The following is a 20,145-nucleotide window of genomic DNA, read 5'->3' as shown; positions in this document are numbered from 1 at the left end:
GCGACATTGTGTGATAAGGTTGGCCAGTCAGCGCCATCCGGGAAAAATAACGCCAATATACCTCGGCAAGCTGCAGGCACAAGATGGAGGAGGGGGGAGGAGGAGGAGGAGGAGGCACGGACTCTGGTTGCGTCAAGCAGAGAGCGCACCTTAGACAGACTCGAAGGAACTCTAAATATTCCATTAATTTACAGGGCCACCCATCGGAAAGAACGATTTAGAAACCCCGAGAAAAGCCTTTACTCAGCGGCTGACATCAGAAAGAAACGCTTAACGTCCAGGACGATTAGCGCAGCGGTCGGTGATTGGGAACGCCGACTAGAAACGATCTAAGAAGAAGACGACGAGATGAAACATCGGGAGGGGAAATGTCAAACTTGTAGACCAGCGCAATCTTCTGGGAAAGATGATGTGCCAAAAGTAATGGAAACCATATGTTTAAAAGTAAAGCATGACAGATCACAGCGTACCGCTGACCAAGAACGTGACGTCACTTCCAGCAGATTATGTCGTTCACGTCTGGCTGTAATTGAAAATGATCGTAACATTCCACTTATTCACAGATTATCTAACAGAAAATATCTCGATGGATTGCCTGATAAGTGTTCTGAAGAGCCGATACAAAATAGAAGAAAGGTGTCCATTGTGGCTACTGATAGAGGGCGATCTCCAAAGTCCGCTACAGAGGACACTGCGAGACCGCTAACCGGAAAAGAGAAATCCGACTTGCAGACAGAAATATGGAAGGTATTTCACAACACTGTTAAAATACCGAGAAATGAGACCAGCGAAGCTCTAGCCATAATTGAACCTCTAATCGAAGAGGTCTTAAATTTAGCCAGAGAGGACAATTTTAGTAGATCGATGAAAGGATTGAATGCTAGGAGTCACTATGAAAAGTTAAAGGTGTGTAGTGATGATATCATAATTCTTACTTTTATTGAGAAAGAAAGTACCTCTGATCTAACTATAAAACAACATAAGGGCGGTTGCGATATACAAGGCAAGGCCATCAGAAATTTACCGTAAGATCGAATTGGTACATGTAAGAATTATACTCAGTCAATATTTATGCCAGGTTCGATGTCCAAGTATCACGTTTTTACGCAGATGGGCCATTATTCAATATATTGTATCTTTGGCCTACGCCTCCCCGTCGTCACTACAAATTATAGTAGTTTGTGTGAACCCGACATGAATTTCTCCCAAAGAATAGCCCGTCACCGTAACCATACGTATTCACAGTTACTTAGAAACGTAGGATGTCCCTTTTACATTGAACACGATTGGAACTAATTTGGAATAATTTTTCATGTTTTCCTTAGGTGCCGTATAGCCGAATGTTGCAATGTTACAAATCACTCATAAAAACAAGTGTGTAATGTAACAACAAAAGCAGATGAGATTACATCTGTAGATCAAATCGGCATTACTTCACCATCCAATTATCCCAAATTAGTTCCAATCGTTTTATAGTTGTTCGACTACCTGTCGCTTTCTGTGTTGCTTTTCACCTTGTCAGACAGAATAATGAGTCGAGTATCACAACACGCGGCTGGTTTGTCAGCATACTATATGGTCTGACGTTCAAAGTTGCCGTTGCGTGGCCGATTTTTCCTGTGTAGAAAATCTATGCTTCTCTTTGTACGTATCAGTTTGTCTATTTGTCTATCCATTAAAGTTAGAATGCGCCTCGGGAACAGATATCTCACATATTTATCGATTCAATACATCTCTGATCTAACGCTTTAGGGGCTCATTTTGAAGCTCTTGGAGTGAGAAACATTTTCACCATCTTAGTTTTTGGAAAATCAAAAATTTTACGTTTCGCCATTAACACAGGAATGGCGGCCATTTTTAATTTCAAAAATCGGTAAATGGTACGTACTTTGTTTCTCTCGTGCCAAATTTTGCACATTAACCCCTGATTGTTATTCTTGATTTGGCAACAGAATGGCTAAAAGTTTCATTGAGGAAGGTTTGAGCAGAAGTTTAAGCCTCTCACTTTCGAGGCGCGTATCTCCTTAACCCAAGTGACTTTCCATCTAACCATCCTTCAATTTGTTCTCAGACGAGAACCAAAATTATTTGTGTGAGATCAATCACCTGGCTATCCCTCAACTGTAAAATGTCTCGTTTTATCTCGTTTTATCTCTTTTTATGTTTTATGATTCATTCACCTCAACAGATATGTCAGAGCGATGAAATCGACGTGATGTTGTGTTTGGAAGACGTGCAGAAATTGTTCGAATACGAGGAGCCGCGGCAAGCGCCGGGATATCTGTACATAAACGTTAAAAACTGGGATCGCTCGAAATGGAAGGATGTTTGTACGTCTTCGGGGTATCTGTCATCGGTGAAAATGAGAGATTGTTTTGAAAGGAATGTCGTCAGACGCGCTGTCGAAGCTTTCCAACGTCAGAATGAAGGTAAGACTCTGGTACTGTTTTAGTCCAAAAAGAACATATGACATTTTTTAAGGTAGAACGCGCCTCGGGGACAGATATTCGGACTCTCAAACTTTTTCAATTCCTTTCTGGTCTACCACTTGTGGGGGTTCGTTTTAAAACTCTTGGCGTAAGAAAACTTTTCACCGGCTTAGTTTTTCGAAAACCGAAGATTTTATTTTTTCTCCATAGAATTAACACAGGGATGGCGGCCATTTTGAATTTCAAATATCGGTAAATCTCGAAGAATTTGTTTCTCTAGTTCCAAAATTTGCATGGTGACCCCCCATTCTTGATTTCGAAAGAGAATGGTTGAAATATTGTTTGAGGAAAGTTTGAGCAAAAGTTTAAGTCTTTCACTTTCGAGGTGCATACTACCTTACAGACTATGTCCCTAGGGAAATAGTGACATACGCTTAGTGGCATCTGCAGCTTTGAAACAATGGCTGATGGCTAGAATGTGATGAGCGTTTGGGATGAGCGACGAGCCTATGACTAAAACAGTAAGATTTTCCATTCCAAGAGTTTAGGAACTCGAACATCTCTTCGACAATAGAGTTTCAAGTGCAACTAAGGATATTGGGTGATACACTTTTTTAAAGAAATTAGCACTACTGTTACCGCAGCGGTTGTGGAAAAGTCGCCAAGTAAACTTCTCACAATGGATTGTTGCCGTGTATATACATTAAAGAAAATTAAAAACGATCATAAAACAACATAGAGCCTGGGGTGTAACCTTGTCTTTATTCTGGCTATAGCACCCGTTCGTTACCCCCTTGTAGCCGTGTGTTAGCACAAGTACACCGCTATAGCCCTCGGCCTACGGTCTCGAGAAACAATTTTTCTGGAAACGCACAGCCTCTCAGATCATAATCGGGCGCTACAGTCCTCAGAACGAGGTAATAGTTGTGCAGTTTACCTAAGTTGTCTTATAATCTTCCCTCACTACATACAGAATACAGAGTATCAGTGGTTGGACAGTCGAAATCGAAGGATGAGTGCAGTCCGGCTGTGACAGTGGAAACTGATGGAATGGGGTATTGCATCGATCTTGTGTTGGCTATCAGTGTCGGCTTATTCAGCGATTTTCAAGCAACTCGTGGTTGGACTGGAGGGGAATGGCTGAGAAAGAAGAGAGCAGATATCATGGGAACGGAGGTCTACGCTGTGACGAAAAATCCCCCTGAGGGTGAGGAATCTCATTAAAAATTTTATGGCAAAGACAGGCAGGCGTCCAGAAATTGAATAACTTGTGGTCGCTGCAAAGATGAGTTCCATATTCAATAGGGAATCTGCAGCAAATTTTTACTCGTCCGAAAGACACACGTATGTATGTATGCATGTATGCATGTATGTATGTATGTATGTATGTATGTATGTATGTATGTATGTATGTATGTATGTATGTATGTATGTATGTATGTATGTATGTATGTATGTATGTATGTATGTATGTATGTATGTATGTATGTATGTATGTATGTATGTATGTATGTATGTATGTATGTGTATATGTATGTATGTATGTATGTATGTATGTATGTATGTATGTATGTATGTATGTATGTATGTATGTATGTATGTATGTATGTATGTATTCTACATGTATGAATGAATACACTATATGCGTGGGAGTATGATTATGTGTATGCATATGTATGCATACATATATATGGCTAATTTATATGTGTGTGTGAATATATATATATATATATATATATATAGATAGATAGATAGATAGATAGATAGATAGATAGATAGATAGATAGATACATACATATATATATATATATATATATATATATATATATATATATATATATATATATATATATATATATATATATATATATTATATATATATATATATATAATATATATATATATATATATATATATATATATTACAAATTCCTCTCTGTATACATTTCCCAGCTGTTCTATCTCTGAAATAAGGGTGATTGTGTAAATGATTTTTTTTTTACATTTGGCGCCTCGTATTCTTGTATACTTCATAGGGTGTATCAAGTACACATTATTGCCGAATTTCTTCGTTCCAAGATCGAACTTGATCGGTGATTTTCACGAACCGACCCTCAATGGTATCGCTAGACGTATACAGGAGAAGCTCGACCTTATACGAAGAGGAGAAGTTGTTTGGATGACAAGGGAATGAAGATTCTATAATCAAATGATTTTACATAATCTGAGTTATGCAGAAATGTTGTCGGCAGATAAAACGAATTTTAGTTTAGTCGGCTTGCATATTTCATCATGATGCGAAATAGAAAAACGGATTTCCGATAACTATTGGCGTTCATGATGGAAACCTACATAATCAAGTAAATGTATAGTATGAAATGTCGTCATTCTTTTCTTTTTCAATTAAAAGTAAAAGCAATTAGCTTAAGTTCACAGGTATAAAAAATGTACATGATTAGTGATCAGTGGAGATTTAGATGATAGGAAAAGTGACAATTTCTGGCCAAAAGACTTGTATTCTTAGATGTAACAAACTATCAAGGTCCATATTATCCATTTTAACTACATTCGCACAGAATATACAAAACGCTTAACACAAACTATACGCGGCAACCTTCGGAAGGTAATTTCAATCATCACTACTCGCAGAATATCATATTTTTTCTTATCATCGGAAATATTCATATAGGCACAGGTCGATTAGGCATTATATTTGTGATGATTTTTCCTATTATTATCATAAAAAATAAATATGAATATTAATAAATTATTAATATGAATGTTACAGAACATTAAAACTTTTTTACACACAATGTCGTCTACTTTGTGTAAATGCCGTCTGGAAACTCCATTTTTTTTTATAATTATGATTATTAATAAATTATGATTATGATTAATTAAGTCATATTTTACACACTGTAATGTGCTTATGTGAACAACCCTCTGGAAACCCTAATACAGTTTCACAATCTATGCCAAAATATACAAGTGACACCATTGCCCAGGTTCAGTCTACGGCGAGAGTTACCATTGCCCAGGTTCAGTCTACGGCGAGAGTTACTACACAGTGTATATAATGAGCACTTACACAAAGTAGACGACATTGTGTGTAAAAAAGTTTTAATGTTCTGTAACATTCATATTAATAATTTATTAATATTCATAATTATTTTTATGATAATAATAGGAAAAATCATCACAAATAAAATGCCTAATCGACCTGTGATATAGGTCTCTTAGATAACCTTTTTAAACTATCCGCACATGTACTCTGCTGCATTGATATCGGGCGATTTTTATTGGGTAAAACGTATTGGATTCCCATATGTTGCCAGAATTATGCAGTTTACCTCCAGCATTGATGCTTGATCGGGCAATTGTCACAAGGTCTCCAGTCATAAGTGACGGAGTACCGTCGTCCAGTACCAAGTTTGCTGCCACGTCATGTTTAAAATGATTAAAAAGGGTCTGTATAGCAAGCCCCCTGCTCTGTGTTTGCATGGCAAATTCAATGCCCTCTGGCAAGCAACTTGATCAGTCAAGCTGGTTGTTTAGCTGAACGTTGTATTTCGACACAGAGGGTACCAAAAGTTGAATGCCCATACATCCCGTAACGAACGCCTGAATAACTGAATCTTGATCCAAAAGTTTAATTTGATACTTATCAATAAAAATAAATATGGAATCATCTTGGGAATATATTGTTTCGTTCTGTTTTGCTGGTTCAAATCAACATGATCTAACATTCTACCCCGGCCTATACCCCCAAGGACCTGGGATCAGATTTCTCACACAAGTTGGGGATATTTTGTGAGACAAAATATCCCAAGCGAGTGTAGAAATCTGATCCCAGGTCCTTGGTGTGTATGATTTTTCCTCACATGACCAAAATTGCCTTAAATTCACACTGGAAACACTGAATGTTCGCTTTAATCATATCAGCGTCTATCCTACTTCGTGATCTTGTATTAATAGTATTCCGTTTCACTATCACGAACTCCGTGGCGAGTTCCACTGCCGATATCTCGACTTCTGCTACGGACGAGATACCCATCAGAACTGGCGATATATTCCAAGTGGCCTTTGTTCACTACAGTTATTTGAAAACTTCGACCGTCTTTTGCAAGTCTGTCACCAGAACGTAGCGCCGTTATCAAAAATCGTGACAACGACGCTGTCCTGTGTGACAGTATTGTGACCTCCTTACTTTGTAGTTCCGGTAAGTGTGCTACTCAACATGAAATTGGATAATATTTTGCAAGTGGAGCGAAAGGCCGTTTATTATCCAACCAGAGCTCGTGTAATATATACTGCACAGTGTGGGACGATTTCTAGGAGCGTGGGATCGGTTTTTCGCGCGCCGTCGATCCCACATCCCCAGTAGCCAGGAATGTGAGAATAATAGAATCCCACACCCCAACGGGTTGGGATGGAATGTCTCACACGAGTTGGGGAATTCTGTCTCACACGAGCCGAAGGCAAGTGTGAGACAGAATTCCCCAACGAGTGTGAGACATTCCATCCCAACCCATTGGGGTGTGGGATTATTTTTCTCACGTCCCTCCAATATCTTTAGAAAATTGCATTTTATTGTGGTAGGTATATTCTATCAAAGACCAGCACCCGATTGCTCGTTTCATTTGTATCATTCCGCACAGAAAAATGAAGTTCCTTTCATTGATGCGCATATCAAACACGTTAACATGTATATTACCGATATGGCAATTTTGTTTTGTTGGTCAGCCACAAAATTATCCAGGTCATCTGAGGAAAATGTTGCGAAACAGCTCTGGTGGCCATCTGTTGATGACATTGCGTGAAAGCTGTCGTCTGCTACAGCCTCGTGTGCAAATGGCTCGCTCATCGAAGTCTTTCGCTAACTGTATCGCTGTCAAGTCAGTTATTGTCCAGAAAATATGTCGACGAGCGTAAACAGCCGATAGGTTGTAATAGCCTGAATTCTCCCGTTACAACATAAAAGCGGTCATCCTCCGAGTATTTGTTGCCGACGCCGCGCTGACCGTACTCAAATCTAGAACAACCTGTTCACTCTGCGGTTCAGTCGTCTGTCCGCTATAGTGCCAGTTGTACATTACGCGATGTTCTATTCGTCAAATAATTCGTACAGAGAACTGGGCGCTGAGCAGAATTGACCAATCAACATACGTTTCACATACGAGGTGTTCGGTCGCGCAACAATACAGAGTGTGAGAACAAATTGTTCTCACACTGTGTTCTCACACTCCCAGCGCACTGGGGACGTGAGAATAATGCGTTTTCCATCATTCCAACTCGTATAATGAATATTTTCAACTCACACACATATTTTCATTTTACCATGTGAGGGCGTTAACAAACTTGTTTTACAGGTAAAACAGCACATTGCGCGAAAGCTATGATATGTACAGTCATATGGGAATACGTATGAAATAAAATTTACATTGTAGTATTGTAATACATTATCTAAATAAATTATTTGAATTTGGTGTGAATGTAAAAATAGATCTTATTTTCTGTAGAAACAGTGATCGTGACAGGAAGTTAGAAAATAGCGCGGAGTGGCCAATCAAGTTACAGGTATTTTCTCCAGAGCTGAGATGAGTGTTCTTTTGAAAAGTCATCAGGTAAATTAAAAGCAGATCGCTCCGTTGGAAATGCGATACAAGTTTGAAGTTGATGAGGTCAAACGGTTAATTCTTGCTTATTTCAAAAGTCGATGACTGTCACTGCTATGATGATAAGGTGAAAAATTTTAAATCTACAAAATGTAAAGGCAAAGTGTTCGATGTCTGTGACCGTCTCTGGATATCAAAGATGTTTATAATAGCGAAACTAGTTGTTTAGTTGAGAACGGTATTTTTAGCTCATTACAATCAAGTTAATGTCACTATCGCGGTCATGTTGGCGATTGCGAGGATTTCTTCTAAGGTAGGATGCGCCTCGAAAATGAAAGACTTATTAAACTTTTGCTCAAACTTTCTACAGTGAAGATTTCAAAATCAGAAATAAAAATCAGCAGTCGTTGTGCCAAATTCGGCACTGGAGAAACAAATTACCGAACTTTTACCAAGCTTGAAATTCAAGATGGCCGCTACCCCTGTGTTAACTCTATGGGGGAAGGGGAAATGATATTTTGCGATTTTCGAAAAACTATGACGATGAAATTTTTTCTTGCGACAATGGCTTTAAAATTTGTCCACAAAAGTGGTAAATCAGAAAAGATTTCTAAAAATTTGAGAGCTCAAAGAGCTGTCCCAAAGGCAGGCGTTTCACTTCATTGCGTATGACTTCATCACCATCAATGGCCGGTCTTTTCCCTTTTTCCCGAAAAAAGGGTTTTTCAAAGCCTTTCGGAATCAAAAGTGAAACTGTTACAATTTTTTGAATTCCAGATACTAGCCTAGGGTGGCACGTTTGACTTGAATTCGCGGAAAATGAAGTCAGGTGCGGGGAAATATCAATTGTGTCATCATAATAAGGTAGTAAAATTCAATTAACGATTGCAGTTCATTTTGACGACTGTCGTACAGCGAATTGCATGCGAACCTGCACTGCAACGTCCTACTCAGTTGAAGGCGGGAAATTCGTTTTCGCCCAGCGGATGTAGTTATAGAAGTGAGTCACAGTGGGGTAATTCCCGATCGATCAACTGAGATCACACTAGCCCATAGATGTGCCGCCTGCTACCTGAAGCCATCGGAGGAAACCCAGTCTTCGCAGTCGTCGAGCTACGCTAGGGTGTCGTCGATAAGACAGTTCGCTGGTAGAATCGTTCGCACAGGCTCGGCTGTGGTCAGCCTTTTCAAACTCAGGTAGGAATGCAACTGTACAGTGCGTTGAACCACCACCGTTTCTGACAGCATGCATTCAAGAAACTTTGGACAAAATGAAAGAACACATGCGTCGATGAAACGGTTTGGTATGGTAAATTTGTGTCCATGAATTCAATCTTTGCATTTCAATTTTGCAATCTTCCCTTCCGTTTTCTCCCTTGACCAGTTCATGGCATGAAGAAAACAGTTTCATTTTAATTCCATGTGCCATGAAGAACGCAGTTTCATTTTAATTTCATCATGCTTTGCGTCCGGCTTACCGTTCCCAGTGTTCTACATAAATGTTGCTGATTCAGCAACATTTCGAACCTAAAAGGTTGAGTTATCTTGTCAACTTACAGTTCACAATCATGATTTTTTAATCAGTAAATCCTCAAGATTCCTTTTGTGGAATTCGAAGCTCATTCTGTGGAATTTGCGATGTTTATTTACACTACGTCGTATAACATCCTAAAATTGACCTGCTCGGCGGCTTTATGTCGAGAAAAGGATAATTACATGCCTGAATTTAAGCTGAATCTGCAAAGCGAATTTATTTATTTGAGTTTCATGAGAAAGAAAAACGGGAAAATTCGGCCAATTTGGGAACTTTGTGCACTCGGGCGCACCTTTTTTTGTTTGGGGTGGCCAAGAGCGCCCGAATACGGCTGAGTTCTCGACTCTGCTTCCTCGTGGCTACAATCGCTTGTCTCCAAGTAGTTCGACATATGAACAAGTAATCTGTGACACTGCCATTTTGGCTGAAATTTAACATGATGGTGTTAATAAGTTTAGACACAAGGTGATAGAGAAAGCTGAGACTCTCTGACAATTCTTTATGACGAATAATTGCAGACTAAATGTATGTATCGCATCATCGCACTTTGCTTATCATTGTCAGGGTCAAAGTCACATAGAAGCCGTCCGTCAGAGGGCGATTACTAAAGATATTATAATGTGTCACATTGGGTGTACTGAGCAAACACAAGGTAGTGACGACACCTCATAAGTCATTCTTGTTTGTACCTCATTTACCCTTGACAATGATTCTTGACGAATACTGGTATTTCCGGCTATACGCTTCAGAGACGCTTTGACAGGACAAGGAGAACATTCTTCAGTATTGTGACTGATCGGAAGTGTGTTGAAACTGCGAAAGTATATGACACTGTCCTTCCAGATACAATTTAGTTCCAGCGATGTGAAATGTTATTCTTGACAAATGAATTATAATTCGGAATCACATTTAATTGTCAACAATAATATTGGACATTAAATAAACATAGGCTGTGTTCACATTTGAACGCTTAGGTAATCCGATAATATCTTAGGAGCCTGCAGGAGAACAAGAAACGGCTGTAATTAGAACGAACAAAAAACTTGAAATACACCGAATGATTCAATGGTGGAGCTTTTTGTGATTAACTGAACATGAGCAATCGATTTCACTGTGCGTTTTCCTTTCTGTTTATGTTGTTGAATTCAGATAATAACTTTCATTTTACCTCTGTGCCCGTAATGATTGATGTTCTCCCGTAACACGGGAGAACATCAATTCTCAAACTACACTTTTCAACAAATTGTACGCTTCACAGTCAAAGATTATTTTCAAAGTCAATAAGACATTGCAAATTTTACAACATTGTCTATTAGGTTGTTTATTTTCCATCAATTTATTTGAATTTTTAATTTCATTTTTCCTTATGTCCTTTCTGTTTCTGTTCTTCCTTTCTTTCTTTCTTTGTACATGAAAAATTCTAATTGTTTAGTGCTTCTCCTTCAGTGAGCCCCTGATTAACAAGGAAGCAAACATAAATTTCCCGTGTGATAACGATCGCTGAGGAAAAAACCATCTGGAATGGCGGGATTTTCTCTGGATTTGCTGAAAACTGTAGAGGAGAAGTATATATGTCAGCATTGCCAGCTCATATTGCGGGACGCGGTTCAGACTTCATGCGGTCACAGATACTGCAAGGAATGTTTTCAGGGACTGATAAGGTAATCTGCATGTCTTAGTGACAATGTCAAAGTAATTCAATTGTAAAATGTAAGGAACCCTCTAGGAGATTTTGTCGAGCTTCGCTTCATTTTCAGTACATGCACGATATATGTCACGAAGACACTTTGTCCTTCAAACGTCTCCAGGATCAAAAGCTCCAAAAACGAATTTTATTTCTGACGACATGTAGTTTCAGACCAAAAACATACATTTTGTACCGAATTTAAAATATCGACACCTTCTCTTTCAGAGACGACGACAATGAGTGCAGTGCATGTATCAATGAAGGCTGTCTTGATTCGTTGATGAATGCTGAACAGGTAATCAGAAATCATAACAAATTACAAGTCCTTGTTCGGGACGTCTCTGTCGGCCACTTCAATACGTTATCGCCCGTAGATATGTACTCAGAACGAGCACGGTTTTTTTATCAATATTGTATTCCCTGGTCACTCGTATAATTATGTCTCGCAAAGCAATATAGAATATGGACTTGCTACTCATTAAAGGAAGTTCAAGAATCCGAGGAGTTTCAATTCATAAAAAATAGGAACTATGTACATGACGATGTCACATGACGTCACCATGTCAATGTTTGTTATTGTTATCCATGAATAGCTCTGATGGTTCTATATTGTAGCCAAACGGAAAGCAATAGCGAACATGTACATGGTGACGTCATGCTAACTAGTAAATATGCGCCGTCATCAGTGTTTCCGCCTACATGTTACGTGGCGTCGTCCTGCCCTTGCCGAGATTTCCGAATTCGATTCCATTATTTGCCTAACGTCGGACGAGTGGACGTAACAGAGCAGACTTCAGCCATTTTCAATGTAGAAGTCCAATAACGGGTTCCGAAATATAGGCAAATTTCTTTCTTTCAGGTTGCACGCGCCTTGATATCGAAAGACTTAAACTTTTGCTCCTACTGCCTGTAAGGAAACTTCTCAGCATTCCCTTTCAAAATTAAGATTAAAAAACAGTGGTCACCTTGCAAAATTTCGTACTAGAGAAACAAATTACCAAATATTTTCCGACACTTTAAATTCAAAATGGCCGCCATCGCTGTGTTCACTCTATGGGGAAAGAATAAATTTACGACTTGTCCTTAGACAAGCAAGTGAACACTTACGTAACTCCATTGATTTGTAGATCAGAAACGAAATGTAATAGTTTGAGAGTCTGAATATCTGTCCCCAAGGCGCATTCTACCTTAATCAGTTTTCAGGTCTCACTAGTCTACATCGAATATTCAATATTGAAAAATTAAAATTTGTCGTTTGATGATACAATCAGTGACCCCTATGCAAGCTTTTAATATTTAAATAATTGAAATGAATCTGCAAGGCATTCACCGTCGTCGCGTACTAAAGGGTTTTTGCAAATAAAGTAATAAAATTAAATGATAGCAAAAAATTACAGCTTTTTAGTTGTTGACTCGTTTGCTGTCTTGTATTTTGTGGTATTCTAAATTTAAAGAGAACGGATAGACAACCGATACCGACGATCACGTCGTCGAAATTGTGAAAGTGCAAGTAGAATTCCTCCATTGCGTATATTTTATCACAACATGTTACATAAAAGTAATAACCATTCGTTGAAAGACAATAGCTGATACTTTGATGAATATTTTCATTTTAGTATATTTCTTCGTCTTCTTCTTCTTCTTCTTCTACTCGAAAGCTGTCGAAATACATTATTTAATCTTGTAAATACCACTGGCATGCATTCTGCAGAAATTTTAAATAGATAATGACAAATAAATTCCAGTATGGACCGTAGATTCATTTGTCAAAATAATAATTAACCTTAACGTAGGTTATTTTGACACGTTGGACATCAGATTTCGGTAACAGCATATAAAGTAGTATTTTACAGACAAAAAGACCAAGTTGATGACAATTACGTAAAAAATACTTGAGCCTTAAACATAAAAAGTGCAAATTGCAACATGGGAAATCCTTTCCATTTATGTGAGGGTCATAGGTCGACCTGTCCCAAAATATAATTCTATGTCTATGAATCATCAAGAAGATGCAATTTAGCCTCATTTTCATATGTTATTTGACCTCTGGACGTTGTCATGGTAAATCTTAAATTATTTTGAATTGTAATACAAAAGGACAAAGAGAATTGAATAAAGTTGGATTATACCGCTTACGAAGTGACATCTATGGTTGGATGAAGAGGTGAACAACATTTAAAGAAAAGGTGCACATCGTCAGAAATAACGCCTACTGAAATTGATATTTACCCGAATCCTGGTGACAATTAAGCTGAGTATGTACCCAAGCAAAATCGAATTCTGTCAAATAGGGCTAATGGTAACCTTCCGGCCTTATCTTTCCCCTTCAGTGCGCACGAGTGCTCTAGCTTGAAAAATAAAATCATTCGTCGTCTTTTGTTTTTCACAGATGTTCCCGGATAGAGCAATATCAAGAGAGTTAAACGAAAAAACTGTGAGATGCATCAACGACGGTTGTGACTGGACGGGACTTTTTAAACTATATCAGGAGGTAACATATACAAGAAATACCTTGAATAGCAGAGCCATCGTCTGAGGGCGCTGTCTCTGAAGAGTTTTTTCAGACCGGTTGCTTTCATTTTGTCCGTTCTCTTCACACATTCACAGTTATGTAGATTTAATATAATTGACATTTTAGTTTGAAAAAAATCAGAGAGAGAGAGAGAGAGAGAGAGAGAGAGAGAGAGAGAGAGAGAGATGAGCTTCATTGTATCGTCAATAAATCTTATGAATGAAGGCTTTGTCAGGGTAACATTTTCCCTGACGTAAGTGACAGATTCCTATCCGTGAACCGTAGCATATTATGAGCGGAATTCTTTTAAACAGAAGGTCGAAGGTTTGCGCTTCTGAATGTCTCTATGTCCACCAAATTAGTATGGGTTTTTTTCCGTTCGTCTAGTAAAAATGTCAGAGTTTCAAAGTCTTCTCATCGCTAAGTAGACTTGTGTTGGAGAGTCATATCCTTAAACCATTGCCTGTGAATTTCACTTCGTCCAGAAATGTTTATTGTTTTCACAAAGAATAACACGTTCCTGCTTTTCTCTTGCTATTATTGTAGGAACACTTTGACAGTTGTCAGTATTCGGTCATAGCCTGTTTGCATAGAAATGGTTGTGATAAATATATTCAACGACGAAACCTGACTCGTCACCTTGGAGATGAATGCGTCATGAGGATGGTACGTTGCCCACACTGTGATGCAGAGATGGTTTACAAGGAATTTCAAGTGAGTGCACGTGTTTTGAAGTCACATGACAATGGCTATGACGTCAGACCGTCGAAAAGAGGAAAAAATTCTGCAGAACTCCCATTTAGCTCATCATTCGTGTACGGTAATATTACGTAACACAGGATGGGAAATATCAAAATAGCTCTTGGGTTTTGGTTTATCACTGATGAGGGATTTTTATTCCTGAAATTTATTCCATGATATGTCAGTGATGAAGATAGAGGATTAGCCAAAGGTTGTACGGTGTCAACGAATTCCTTTGACTTGCGCGAACGTACTTGTATTTACAATTACAGTTGCAAGGAATGTCATTGTATTATTGTCAACTTTTTAAAACTTTCATAAACTTGTCAGTGCAAGAAGCCATTTTGAAACGTAGTATCAAAATTAAGAAAAATGTGCCATTCATCTCGAAATGTAGTATTATACTACATTTCGAGATGAAATGGCACACTTTTTTGTTAAAGCAAGTCGAAAAATGCTGTTTAGCAGTTTTTGTAGACTATTTGTTATTGTGTATCTGCAATGTTTGGTCAGGAATTCGTTTAATATGACTTCATATAATCTGAAAGCTATTTAGAAACGGATCTTCAGAAATCTACGCCGAAAAGAAATATGAATGCTACGGTGAAAATCAGTCCCCCCCCCCCAACTTCTTTGAGGACGGAAATTTCCCATCATTTGAAATGGTGAGAGCTACATAAACCAAGATTTATGTTGTATATTAGTACGATGTATATCAAAAATAAGATGGGCATGCCGATTTTGATAACTATATTTCTAAGCTTATCACTGCTATCTACAACATGTGCAGTTGAGTGGATACCCACCCACCCAGAGAATGAACCTTCGATGCACTTCAGTCCAGTAGAAATCGTATGGATAAGCTTCCGGTTCGCCTGCCTCAAAGGCGAAGGCTTAAGGTTTAAGTTCACTATCAATTCTGAACATTCTTTCCATAGGAACATCTTGATAGCTGTCCAAAGTGTCAAGTGAGCTGCACTTTTTGTGGAGAGATACTCAACCGAGAACAGGTTAGATATACACACTTGCCATACTCTTGAGTATTTCTATCTGGCATATTCCAATAAACGATCATCAGACTCGGAGCATCAGTGAAGTTTTGAAAACTTGGAGAGGTACAACTGTGATGGATTTTTCGCACTTTTCAAAAGTTTCCTTATGAAATATATTAATATCAAAAAGGTCGGCAAACATAATTTTCCACAAGCTTAATAAGGAAATCTTAGAACATCTCTGACAGCAAAACGTTTAACCTTATACTAAAGTGTAGAACGAGAAAACGAAGTGCAGGTAACCGCCTTAAACAACAGTTAACCAATGGAATGTGCCGAGGAAAGTTTGAGTCAAATCTCCGAACAGAAATTGCAGTACGGCGAGGATAGTTACAAACGTGTAGTACCAAGGAGTCTGACCAATGGCCATACTAATAATTAATGGTACTGAGACGAGCTCTACAGTAGTTGTTGAAGTATTTTAATATACCCACTCTAAATGAACGTCGTGTTTACTGTGACTTGAGAGTTTTACACATCTTATGTGGTGGGGGCGCGCAGTCAACCACTCCGACTACCCAACTAGGTTTGAATTATCTACGTCGCGCTACAATCTCTGTGTGGAGATTGAGTTTGAGTGTCACTGAGACGACGAAAGCAGTTCAAAATAGTTAAATTTTTATGTTTGTGTTCTTCACCAATAGATACAGAAACACACTGACGATGAAGACGGTGATTGCCCACGAATGCCCCTGCCGTGTGACTTTCGTTGCGTCGGTTGTATCGAAATGGTAGGTTGTAGTGTTTCATCGGACACAGCTTGGAAATTGGGTGCAATCATGGAGGTGCCTGCAATGGTGCAACCTAGCATGAAACGTCACTACCGCCAATATTGATGAAAATAAGCTTTTAGCAGCTGAGTAGAGCTGATAGAGTTTCCATCTTCAAGTTTGCTTTGCCTGGTCCGCTCATGTCAGTGCGTGCATGCGTCTGTCCGTCTGTTCATGCAAAATTCTCAGAGATACCTCTGGCGATTTCTTTCAAATTTGTTACAAGCATAGACCCCAGAGAAAAAAGTTTTCTCTAGGGTCAATGGTACAAACACCGTCGTTCCAAACACCGGTCTGGAAACGCGACACATGCGCTATTGTTTAAAGGTGTTAATTGCTATACCTTATGTATAAAGCGCGTTGCAGATATAGACGCTCGCTTGGGGACGCCTTCAGTAGCGTTCTTTCCTCAGATAATTTTGTTGCCATAGCAAACATTTTTGATACAACTAAGTAATTGTGTTTATGGCGAGTACTTTCTTATATATTTTCGTCGATGTTTTTCAGTCGAATTTTCTCCCACCAAATATGACATCGCTATGTAGGAAGAGGCAGCTTGTTGTACGAGACGTCTCCCCCACTTTTCATTTGTAGAAATAAGCAGAAATCGAAATGACTTTGGCGTAATCAATCAGCTATGTGGTTAAATATACTGGTAGTAAATTTTTTTTGTGTCATTTGCTCTGTTCTGTGCTAGAAAGCGCCCGAGTTTTCGACGATGTATCACAGTCGGTAATGTACAAAACGTATCCTGAAATTATATACTGAAATTGTAGAGGTCGTCTTTAGTTGCTTTAAACAGACTCGAAGAGGCGTTGTTCTCTGTCGATAAAGAGTATAATAACTAATAATAATATCATTTTGCCATTATTCTTACGAGGTTGAAAAAGAGAAAATGGACGACCACAAAAAGCGACATCTCGGACAACATCTCGTCATGTTAATGGAAACGTTGATTCCCTTTTTGACCGTGCTGCGAACTGAGAAAGACAACTCACTCACGGAAGTAGCAGATCTGAAGAAATCGGTTCAGTGTCAGGCTGAGAAAATCAGCAGCTTACAATCTAATTTGAAGGAAGTTCGAGATTGGTCTGAAGATATAAGGGTCAGACAGAGGAGACAGGAAGAGAAATTTAAGAATAGCCAAGATTATGGAGAAAATATCAAGGTCCTCGAAAGAGCCATCGACGAGCTTAAACACTCGTTCGAAGCATTCGGCATCAAAGTGTCAGTGAACGAGGGTGTTACAGCTGTCCTCAGGGACGAGGTTGAGAAGTTATCGGGATTAATCCAGTCTTTTTTCGAGCACCAAAGGGAAGATGGTGTTCACCTTAAAGCATTAGAGAGAATAATAAAGGCACAAGACAAAATCATCGCAGCCAAAGACGTAGCTTTAGCGGAGCAGGATATCAGAATTCAAGCTCTGGAAATGGCTTCCTATGATGGCGTCCTCCTTTGGAAAATCACCAATTTTAACCGAAAGCGAAACGACGCTGTCAGCCGTCGAGCCACGTCGATTTATTCGCCTTGCTTTCACACAAGTCGACACGGATACAAAATGTGCGCCCGGGTGTATTTGAACGGGGATGGGATGGGGCTAGGCAACCACGTTTCTCTTTTCTTTGTTATCATGAAGGGTCCATACGATGCCCTGTTGAGGTGGCCCTTCAGACAGAAAGTGACGTTCGAGTGGCTCGACCAAAGTGGCGGAGAGCATGTCGTGGATGCATTCCGACCTGACCCAAATTCAAGTTCGTTTCAGCGACCAGTGAATGACATGAATATTGCGAGTGGTTGCCCCTTGTTTCTGCCTTTATCTCGCTTAGATAGTCCACGCAATTCGTATGTGAAGGACGACGCCGCATTTATCAAGATTTCAGTTGACGTGAGTGATTTGATTTAAAAAATCACGGTGACATCTTGATGTATTCTAGTTTTACAGAGCGGTATACCATTACTTTACATCTGACGGGGAAATATGAGACTGTATGAGATGTGTCTGGTTCTGATGAGAAGTGTCCGATAACAGAATCGATTTTCTCTGGCGGAATCTTGAGTATACTCGCCATGTTTCGCGATTACCTTCGCGGTTTCATAATTGTCCAATGCACCATCCTGTAACATTGACGATCATGAAATCGTGATACACATTGTCGAGTTTATCCTTATATCGTGTAGTATTGTTGGTACTGACTTGGGACGTATTTTCGCTTACAAGATAGAATGCGCCTCGGGGACACATACTAAGACTCTCAAACTTTAAAAAGTATATTTTTGTCTACCACTTGTTGGGGCTCATTTTGTAGCTAGTGGAGTAACTTAAGTTTTCACCGGCTTATTTTTGTGAAAACTTAATTTTCCCCATAGAGTATTGAAGGGATGGCTGTTATTTTGAATTTAAACTGTCGGTAAATATATCTGACAATTTGTTTCTCTAGTACCAAATTTTGCAGGGTGAACCCTTATTTTTGTTTTTGATTTCCAAAGGGAACAGTTTAAAGATTCCTAAGGAAAAATTGAGCAAAGTTTAATATTTAATTTGGAGGTACGAACTACCCTAATATGTGTAATTATATCATACCAGTATATTGATGGTGCAAATACAGCAATCTGATTGGTCGAGACGCGAAATGAACCATGGTATATTGGCGATATACCGCGGCTGGCATGCGCACTGGCTCTCGGCTTGAGGAAAAGTCCTTTATGACATTCCATGCCAGAATTTCAATATACTGGTATGATACAATAGCAATAAAATGCCCAGCGACCGTCGGTATACCACTCGATTTTGACCATTTCACTTCATATATGCACTCGCTATCGCTCGTGCATATATGTCGTGAACTGGTCAAAATCTCGTGGTATACCATCGCTGGGTGTGCTTTATTGCTTAAATACGACATCATGAAATCTATAAATGCAATATGATGCCTGTTTGTTTTCAACATTTGTTCTGTTCATTGAAACTCCGCTTACAAAGAAATTCTAATTATGGGTCATTTTGCAGTCTGTGAGAATAAGTAAACCACGTTATAGATAACCACAATTACTGTTGACCAAATTAAGTTATGAATAATCCAAGCTTTGACTTCTATCACGGTGCTCTTATGTCCGACGGATAACATTTTTTTTCTCTTAGATTGCCTCCTTCGGTCCTTCACCCATTCCCGTGTGCTCTCACTTTCGTGCTGTTACAACAATTGTATTCCCAAATAAAGCAGTTTTGCTAGTATGGTCTCGAGTATATTTTTCGCGTTGTGAATTTGATTGAGGTTCTGTTTAGAAAAGACATTGACAACTGGTGGTACGAGAAGAAGTGTGGACGTTTATGGAAAAAGATTGGGTTCTGTTTGCCTGCTAGTCTTCGAAAAACAACGGAGAGAAAGCCAGCAGACATTTGAATATCTCTTGAAAGTAACTTCGAGAACTGGTGTAGCAGTGTTCCTACACAAAATGGATAAATGAATAAGTATAATATTTGTTGAAACAGATAGTCTCCTTCCTCAAAGGGAGGGGTCGTTGGAACTGCGCCTGCGCGACTTTCTACAAACAATGAATGCATAAGCTGGATGCATTACGGCTGCAACATTTAAATTTCACAACGTTCATTATGGCAAACATCTTCCAACCTTAAGCAATGGCAAATGTATCTCTGTATCTCGGATAACAATGTTTACATTGGTCGTATGGGGCCTATATGACTTTACAGTACAGTTCCGACAATCCGATCCCTTTGATTTTAACTTTGTGACTGTTTAGAAGACGTTTATATCCTGAAGAGTAGAGGATTTCTTTCGCATATTAG

At 39.0% G+C, this 20,145-nt stretch overlaps 1 protein-coding gene across 2 annotated transcripts in view; it reads left to right on the top strand.

Annotated features, from left to right (window-relative positions):
• Positions 1–19,584, top strand: part of LOC139143383 (TNF receptor-associated factor 2-like) — a 76,388-nt gene extending 56,804 nt beyond the window's left edge. The window contains exons 1-8 of one of the 2 annotated variants that reach the window (XM_070713659.1): positions 9,077–9,241; positions 11,025–11,239; positions 11,491–11,560; positions 13,655–13,756; positions 14,324–14,491; positions 15,457–15,528; positions 16,215–16,301; positions 17,221–19,584. In XM_070713659.1, coding sequence (XP_070569760.1) covers positions 11,100–11,239; positions 11,491–11,560; positions 13,655–13,756; positions 14,324–14,491; positions 15,457–15,528; positions 16,215–16,301; positions 17,221–18,243 — 1,662 coding nt within the window. In that variant the 5' untranslated portion in view covers positions 9,077–9,241; positions 11,025–11,099 and the 3' untranslated portion in view covers positions 18,244–19,584. Of the gene's footprint in view, positions 1–9,076; positions 9,242–11,024; positions 11,240–11,490; positions 11,561–13,654; positions 13,757–14,323; positions 14,492–15,456; positions 15,529–16,214; positions 16,302–17,220 lie in introns of those variants that run through there. The other variant, XM_070713658.1, reaches the window with a different exon arrangement.
• Positions 19,585–20,145: the final 561 nt, after the last annotated feature.

This window comes from Ptychodera flava, chromosome 11 (genome assembly GCF_041260155.1).
Source record: "Ptychodera flava strain L36383 chromosome 11, AS_Pfla_20210202, whole genome shotgun sequence".
In the NCBI taxonomy this organism is placed as follows: domain Eukaryota; kingdom Metazoa; phylum Hemichordata; class Enteropneusta; family Ptychoderidae; genus Ptychodera; species Ptychodera flava.
The sequence above is the reverse complement of the archived record's forward strand: the minus strand, read 5'-3'. Positions and strand labels throughout refer to the sequence as shown.